We start from the raw sequence: 8,854 nt of genomic DNA, 5'->3' as shown, positions 1-8,854 counted from the left end.
TATGTTCAAGAACAAGTTTTGTTCCTGTTGTTGTTATTATTATATGTAAATTAAGCATTGCGTTCTCCGTTTGCAAACATTGTCAGGTTTTCACTGGTCAAAGTGTAGCTGTGTTCTCTGAACGACAATAGCTGGCACGTTTCGACAATAAGACGTTTTCGCGACTTCAAAATAAAAGTGCAAGGTGATAGGTCACTCTAACGAGAAGAGATCACAGTATTTAATAATATTTTTAATGAATTAAGGAAATATTATGTTGCAGAAAGTATGTATAATCTGACTGAAAATACGGTTTCTTGTATTTTTATGAAGGGCTTTTTTCTGTGTAGTTTGTTTGTGTAATTCATTATATTTACTACTTCTTTGTAATAAAGGTAATTTTTTAAATATGATGTTGTACCTGTCAAATCAAGTGCTTTGGGCTATTTAATCCTTACCAGATTAATTTGATCATTCCTACCCTACCAAAAAATTGCTATTTAGAATGGATGTGTAAGGGTGTTTTGTGATAATGGCTACAGAATCTGGACATATGTGACATATGAATCTGGACATATGTGACATATGTGACATATGTGACTGTGATTTTCGTTTTTTGTCATCAGACGCAACTTGACGTTTTGAACTACCCACTCGTTATTTTTTCGAACAGTTTTACGATAGTTAAATACGTGTACTTAATCAGCAAAATAAGCTTATTTTTAGCTTGATTTCTCCCAGGAAATTCTCTGTTGTGGGAGGGGAGAAACGGGATCCAGGTTTTTGTGAAGGACTCTGGTACATGGTACAAAGTGAGGGTACAGGGTACAGTAAGTGAGTATATTTGGTTATACCGTAAGTGAGTATGTTTGGTTATACAATAGTGTTCGTTCAATTACTCGAGGTCCCATCCCTTATGACATGCATGAAATGAGAACAAACAAAAATATATATCAAACAAATTTATTTAGAGAATAATTAATTTTTCACAACTGATCACATCACTACTAGCTTTTTAAATTATTATTATTATTTAATTATCCAAGCTAAAAACATTTGCATAAGAAAAAAGTACAATTTAAAATGTAAAATAAAAACAAAGTAGCAAAATTCAGGGTGACATCAATAAAGGTAGTGATGAACCGAAATGTGAGCTTCATTAATGCCGGGAAGGAGGGTGGGAGGTCTTAGACGTAGGCTCTAGAGGAGTCAGGGTCAGACTTGGCAGTGACTGTATATACCTTCGTAGGTTGACCTTTATAGTACTCGCTGAAGACAGAGACAAAAGTCAGAGAGACGGAGACAACAACAACAACAACAACAACAACAACAACAACAACAACAACAAGTGAGATAACAAAAAACAAACAAAAAAAACAACAAGTGAGGTGCAAACAAAACTAATGAGAATTGTATAAGGAACCGAAATAAACATTCTCAATCAATCAATCAATCAATCAATCTCAATCAATCAACTTCTTATTACCCTTTAGGCGTGGCAGCGGAGGCCCTCTTACAGGCACAGCAGAGAAGAGCACCGCCCAGCATGCCCAGACAGGCCGCACCCCAGCCCATGAAGAGCCCAGTGCCTAGCTCGAACCTGCAGGAAGAACACAGGAAGTCAGGAATTCAAATGTGATCAGAAGGTTGTGAGTTCAAATCCCGCCTGAAGCCACACCACTACTAGTGTGCCCTTGAGTAAGGCACTTAGCCCTCAGTTACTCCAGGGGGAATGTCCCTGTAATTCGTAATTGTAAGTCGCTTTGGATTAAAAGCTTCTGCTAAATGGCAAACATTTATTAATTAATTAATTATCCATCTGAGGATGCAGGGAAGCCACCATGTACAGTAGTATATACAAGTGTGGGGATATGTAAATGTTTGTGGTTGCTTATGTAATGCCCACTCTTTGTGATTCCACTTACTTCACACCTCCAAAAAATGGGTTATTGAAATCCTCAACAACCATCGTGGCGTACCAAGATACAGCTATCATGGTGCAGAGGCCTGCGAGAGGACAAGATATGTTTTAGTGGGAGATGATGGAGAGAGAATGAACTTCACTGTGGAGTGATGCGATGGTGAAGAAAGAGGGAGAGGTAGCCAGATAAGACAAGGAAAAGAGAGAATTATGTTTTACAAAAGTACCAGAGTCCTTCACAAAATAGAGAGGGAGATGGAGACATACAATAGCAAGTTAAGACAAATGTATGGAGATATATAAAGAAGAAAAAGAGAAAATCTGAGTACCCTCTTACCCTTACACTTTCAACATGGTAACATAATATCAACAACAAATCCGAACTCACCAGAGAGGATGGCCATGGCCCCGCCAGAGACAGCGATCTTGGCCTTGGCCTGCTCGGTGGTGGTGCCGATCCTAATGCACTTCAACCCCAGCAGAGCCACAACCATGCAGGCCAGACCCAGGAGCAGAGAAATGATCATCAGAGCACGACATGCCTGCACATGGCCTAAAATGAGAGAGAGAGAGAGAGAGAGAGAGAGAGAGAGAGAGAGAGAGAGAGAGAGAGAGAGAGAGAGAGAGAGAGAGAGAGAGGTGGGGGTTCCTCGTTTAAATAACCATAGTTATTACTGGTTTTTGCAAATACCTAACGACATATGGAGAGCGTTCTCTTATTAAATATTGAATAGCAAAGAATGTTCCTAATGTGTGCTTTAGCATGATAGTCTCCTAGTTGTGCTAGTGGTGATTATCAAGATTTCCAACAGGGGGCAGACAATGTCCATATTGGCAGATTGCTAACCATCAGAATGAAGGACAGCCAGTCCTGGAACCCTACTTCCCCCTCCTGGTCTGGGCTTTCACAATGGCACACAACTGCCACTATAGACATTGGCTGCCCTAACCCTTTTTGAAAGCTTGCTCACCACTGCTAGCAATACAATAAACCTGCTATCAAAGCCAAATACCTGATAACCCAGATGATGTAATACCCTTATAAACCTACATTTATCCTACTGGACAAAGTTTGATACTTTCTCTTTCCCTCCATTTCCCTTTATCAGATTATGGCACAAAATGGTGTCCATAGCTTGAGATAATACCTTTACGCCACACATCACTGGTCTTGAGTATGAGAGGAAGATTATACAGTAATGCAATTATTATTAAACACTGGACCAGAGCTAACATTTTTCGATTTAATAGATTAGTAGTTTTGAATATGATACCAAAACAAATAAAGAAAGTGTACATACACTATTATAGAAGTAAGATGTTAAAGAATAGGCAGTTTTATTTGGGCGGGAAAGTAGTGGATCCAAATTTGCTTATATAACCCAACATTTTTACAGGGCCGACCTCTGGCAGAAGAAGTCTATGTGGCTGCTTAGGGCCACAACTGCTAGAGGCCACACTTTCACTGCCGATTCACCCCACCCCCCACCTATTCACCCCCCCCCCCCTAGATATTCATAATGATCAATGGTAGAGATCCTCTACATCTTTACATGTAACAATATCATATACACCTAGGTGCACCTTGAACTTTTGGCCTATACTGTGCCAGTTAAAACTGAGCCAGTTAATCCTGGTTTGGTTGTCTGCGTCGTCGATAAAGGCAGTTACAATTCTAGGCCTACTTCTTACCAGGCAGAGCGAGAAGGGACTCGAAATCGCGGCACTCGGCGATGCCAGAGCTGTCTTCGGCACAGGAGTGCCACAGGTTCTCGTACTGTCGGTGGGAGATGATGACGCTGCCGGAGACAGAGGACACCTTCCAGTAGTCGTTGGCCAGCGACGCTCCGGTGACCAGCCAGCTAGCTATACACAAGAAGAACCCGGTGCCTTCAATAGCGGTCGACATGGTTCCAAAAGTTTGTGAACGACGTGGCCTGAAGTTGTCGTGAGGTGTGTGGTGGGTTCGTTGTAAGCACTCGCCTCCCTACCCAACTGTCGTACCTTGTATATCTCAAATACCTGGCTCTGACATGAGGACTTTACACCCTACCAAGGGGCCATAAAGTTAGACAGGCCGCACCCACAGGCCCATCTCTACCACCAACCCCCATCCCTGCTGATTACTATGACCGATGATCATGAGCAGCCGCACCCAAACCAGTCGATACCCTCGTCACCTCCTCTGCCCCCAGTATCGCCAATGCATTCTCCTCACACTGTGTTGATGATAAATATATTTTTAAGTGGCAACGACTACTCTACCCACCCCCCCACTCCCCGCCACACACACATACACAGACACACGCACACACACACACACCTTCCCTACCACTCTCTGTTGAGAAGAGTCTGACAGGACCTTGAAAATGAACAAATGATCTATTTGAGGTGAAAAGAGCAGTATGGGGTGTTGTTAATTGGACAGCAGGCCTAGCATTCCTCTGGTTTGGTAGTGGCATAATGGATTAGAGTCTAATCATTAGACACTAGATTGGTGAGGATCACGTTGAGATGCCTAGAGTGGGCAGATTGTGGTTCTACATAATTAAAAAGTTAATAACTGTAGAGATGGAGATTCATTCTTATTTGAATCCATTTCCAAAGAGAGATTTCCATTTTTTGTGACATCAATAATTCACATGCATTCTCTAACTCTTCCGTGCTGAAACCCACGATTACTAAAAAGGAACATGAAATAGAAACTGAAATGCACATCATGGTCATTATTTCCATGAAACCAAGATAACAGTTTTATGGCCCCCCCTTGTCTCTGAGGTTCTGTGGTGCTGGGGAACCACTCACACGTATACTAGGTAATACATACCCAGTGTTCAGGAGTAGTTCCACTACTCGTGACGTTAGAATTATAAGGTTCTATCTCCATTTTTGTAAAAATTGAGTTTTTTTACATAATCTGATCCATTAGGTGTTTATTAATGCCTGTGTGGTGTTATTTTTTTTAAATGTTTACATTTTTGAGTTAGCAATTCATAAAATACAAAGGTTCCATCTCACAAAACATAATGGAATGTAAAAACTTTGACGCTCAATATCTCTGAACTACCCTAAACGGAGATAGAATCGTATAATTCTAAACTCATGTACTAGTAAACTATTAGTCTAACTATATCTTGCTGTAGCTTGGTGGTAGTTCAATTGTAGTGAGTTACTGTCACTACTCATTACATTTACCCCCCAAAACAAAAAAAGAAATTGTAATTTAACTATTATTCCAGCCCTTGAACATCAAATGCCCCTGATCATTTATTACTACTGTATTTCCTCCCAGGGTAGCTTTAATGTAGTTTAACTTCTCCCTTTATAGCAGCTATAACTTCTCCCTTTATAGAGTCATTGCGTGAGCTTAGAATGATAAGGTTCTATCTCCGTTTAGAATGATAAGGTTCTATCTCCGTTTAGGGTAGTTCAGAGATATTGAGCGTCAACGTTTTTACATTCCATTATGTGTACCATACACCTTCCTGAAGATTAATTGAATATGTCACTCAAAAGAAGCACCTCACATACCTCTCACATACATCTGAGAGCGCATTGAGTTGCATCTTGTAAGAAATGCGCTATACAAATAAAATTTGATTTGATTTGATTTGATCTGTCTAACCCACCTGTCTTTGCCAGATCTGCCTGATCTGAGTTAAGCATGGTACCTCTATAGCGTTCTGCCTTTAAAATCAAATGGCGCTGGGTATTTGATTGGCATAGCCTAGACCTATACTAGCTAGATGTATCTGTATGTCTAATGTAGGAAGAGCAATGTAAACATAACATTGTAATGTTTGTACTGTAATAATTAGTATTGTAAGGATAGTGAAACAAGTACTATTAGTAGGCCTACAATAATAAACTTACTTGTAACAACTTGTAACAACACAGTAATGTGAAAACTAATGTAAAGTCTAATTGAGAACAATAAACATTGTTGGTACATTTAGTTGTTCCTCAGGTCATAACACCAGCCGGCTGAAAACATAATTTCCTATTTTCTCACCAATCCATTTCCCACCCCACGTACAGGAAGTGTGTGTACAAGAAAACAGCCTGTATCATCACGTTCCCTAAATAGGTAGTTGTATTTATGACCATAGCTACCTGTGCTGTAAACAGGTAAACTATGTTTAATTTCTAGTTCAAATTCCAAGCTATCAAATGCAGCATATGGAATATTTAGATGTACTTGTTTGAATGTTGGACTGCAAGGTTACACTTTTTTTTTTTTTAATATTACAGTTTAGGCTCAGGGTTTGGAAACAACTCGAGGTTTAAGACCTTCAGGCTAATATCAGGATAGAACTCGATCTGAATAATACAATAATATCTTCATTTTCTGAGATTGATTAAGAGTTCAATGATTCAGAAGACCAAAAATAGTTTCCTTCACAACCTTTAGCTTTCATGAATCATCAACATCTTGTGATTTGACCTAACTAGGTAACAAGGTGGAGGTGAGTAATGTTATGTTCCCCCACCAACTCCCAGGTAAAGGTGTTTACTTTCACAGTCATTTGTTAGGGATGATCTCATTACTCTCTGTGGCAGTTCTCCCCCCACGGACAGATGGTGTGTGTTTGACTTTTTATGACTTTGTAGCTTTATGGCTTTTGTTAATGGTTGATCATTACCTGGGTCCAAAGTACGCTCTGTGTATGTCTCATCTCCTACTTTTACAATCTCTTGATGAAATTGAAACTCAAACAGTCCTGTTGGTACGAACATTCACACATTTTGTTTGTGCTATGTTGGAAAATTTGCCAAACCTAATAAACAGATTACAAAAATAAAAATAAAACCTTCACCCATACATACATCAAATGTTTGCTCTCGGCTGCACCTTGGGCTGTTTCACACCTCTAAGTCATGGATTATTATCCTACATTTGCACATTTATATCTTACATGTAGTCTACATTGGACATATTAATGAAAACAGCCAAAAGGCCAATAGAGGGATGAGATGATGTTTCCTTAATGTCTGGAATAAATGTATGCATCACACCCACCAGTGTTCTCATGTCACCCCTCTCCTTCACACCATGCACTGGCCCCCGAGAGCAGCTCGCATCAGATTCAAGACCCTGGTGCTTGCCTACCAGACACCCCCCAAACTTCAGCCCGTTCACTCCGCTCCTCCTCTCTTATCTGAATTGTTGTTTTAAAGACATTTAATAAAGATTGTTTTTTTAACGGTATTCTTTGTCTTGTGTCTTGCCTGTGAACGTGGGGGATCTCGAACCTGGGGGCGGACAGTAGAGGGAGACAGAGTCGGCTTTTCGATGTCTAGAATTAGTGCTGTCTGTTCCCTCTCTCGCCCCCTACCGGTGACATACTGTGTCTCCTAAAATGTCTACTTCCCCCTTGTAATGTTTCTCCAGTGTCAAAAAATGATAATAATAAAGAAAAAATATATATATTTAGGGTTCATCAAATGCTAAAAGTGTTCCATGTCAAGTTGTTATAAGACATGCAAAATATTTTTTGCAATACGTGATGATCTATAGGTGGCTAGGTATAGGTTATTTCTACATTTTTTATAAATATAAGAAACTGTAAGTTTGTTAAATAAAAGATTAATGTGAAAAAATACCTAAATGTGTATTGCATAATTATTGATTGTAGTATTCAATAGTGATTTGTAAAAATAGATGTTCAAGATTATCATTATCACTTCATTAGGAAGGTGCAAAAAAATATAGTTGTTGTTGTAGTAACTAATTAAAACGTATTAAAATTGAAATACAGAAATACATCATGTACTTAAGTATTCAGACCCTTTGCTCTGCCACTCTTAAAATGATCTAAAATGCAAACATTTTGTCAAAAAATCACTCAGTAAGTTGAATTGAGTCTGTCTTAATGCAAGGATAATAGTTAATGTAATTTTGGAATTAATATCTTAGGGTGTCTGATTTGTATAGGAATCAATTACACGCTGTGAGTGTACTAAGTAAGCAAGCTAGCAAACTATGATTGGAAATCAATATGACTTTAATGAAATTAGTAATTCAATTGAGAATTGTGAATTAGCTATAGTGGTAGTAGGTTCTCCATTGTTGTGGATCATTTCCAGAACTGCCAGAATTGCCTTGAAATATCTGAAAGGGAAAAAATAGTCTTATCATTTGTGTAGATAAAATATAAATTACTTTGAGGTCATTTGAGAAGCCAATAGAATCATGTTAGCAGATAATGACGAGCCTACCTGTATTTTGTTTCCCTTTAAGGTAGGTATTGGAACCCAGTTTCTTGTTCGTAGTGGTTCCAAAATGGCCTTAACTGACTTAATCGAAACATGTTGGAACTTTCGAACAAGCAGGGGGAAATATCAAATGTGTGACTGAAGATTCACAATGACAGCTCAATTTTGCAAAAGTTCATTAAGGCCTAGGAGTTTCCCTTGTATCTTTGGTGGTAATGTATTGAAGACAGCTATGCAATGAGTCAAGTAACCTAATGTGCAATATTGTTAGTATTTAGGTGTATTAGTGTGTGTTTAGGTTTATGTGATGAATGTTGTTGAATGTGTTGTTTATTAAGCTACTTGTTGGATACTAAAAATGAAGAATATAGTTCTGAGTAGTTTAAGACTATTTATTGAAACAAAGTACAGGTACTGAGAGAGAGAGAGAAAGAGGGGAGAGAGAGAGAGAGAGAGAGAGAGAGAGAGAGAGAGAGAGAGAGAGAGAGAGAGAAGCTGCGTGGTCAAGATCAGAGAGAGAGAATAGAAGAAGAAAAAGAAGAGAAGAGAAGGGCAGCCCCCTGGGCCCACACTAGGGTGCATCAAAATATACAATTCTACCATACTGATCTGTCCAGGTCAGGGGCGGATTTAGGATTGTAGGAGATCCGGGGCTTAGCCCAGAGGGATAATATAATGTGAAAAATTTGCCATAAAAAAAATTTTGCCTTAAAAAAAAAAAAAAAAAAAAATTTGCCT

General features: G+C 39.0%; 1 protein-coding gene across 1 annotated transcript; it reads right to left on the bottom strand.

Annotated features, from left to right (window-relative positions):
• Positions 1-1,143: 1,143 nt before the first annotated feature.
• Positions 1,144-3,809, bottom strand: cldn15la (claudin 15-like a; the record flags this gene model as incomplete). Its single annotated transcript, XM_080543269.1, has 5 exons — positions 1,144-1,248; positions 1,466-1,579; positions 1,905-1,986; positions 2,289-2,453; positions 3,593-3,809. 5 exons carry the CDS (start codon positions 3,807-3,809, stop codon positions 1,167-1,169), a joined length of 660 nt encoding a protein of 219 aa, XP_080399395.1. The 3' UTR covers positions 1,144-1,166.
• Positions 3,810-8,854: the final 5,045 nt, after the last annotated feature.

The sequence above is a fragment of the Nansenia antarctica genome (assembly GCF_963989245.1).
Source record: "Nansenia antarctica genome assembly, chromosome: 12".
In the NCBI taxonomy this organism is placed as follows: domain Eukaryota; kingdom Metazoa; phylum Chordata; class Actinopteri; order Argentiniformes; family Microstomatidae; genus Nansenia; species Nansenia antarctica.
This window is presented reverse-complemented; position numbering and strand designations above follow the sequence as displayed.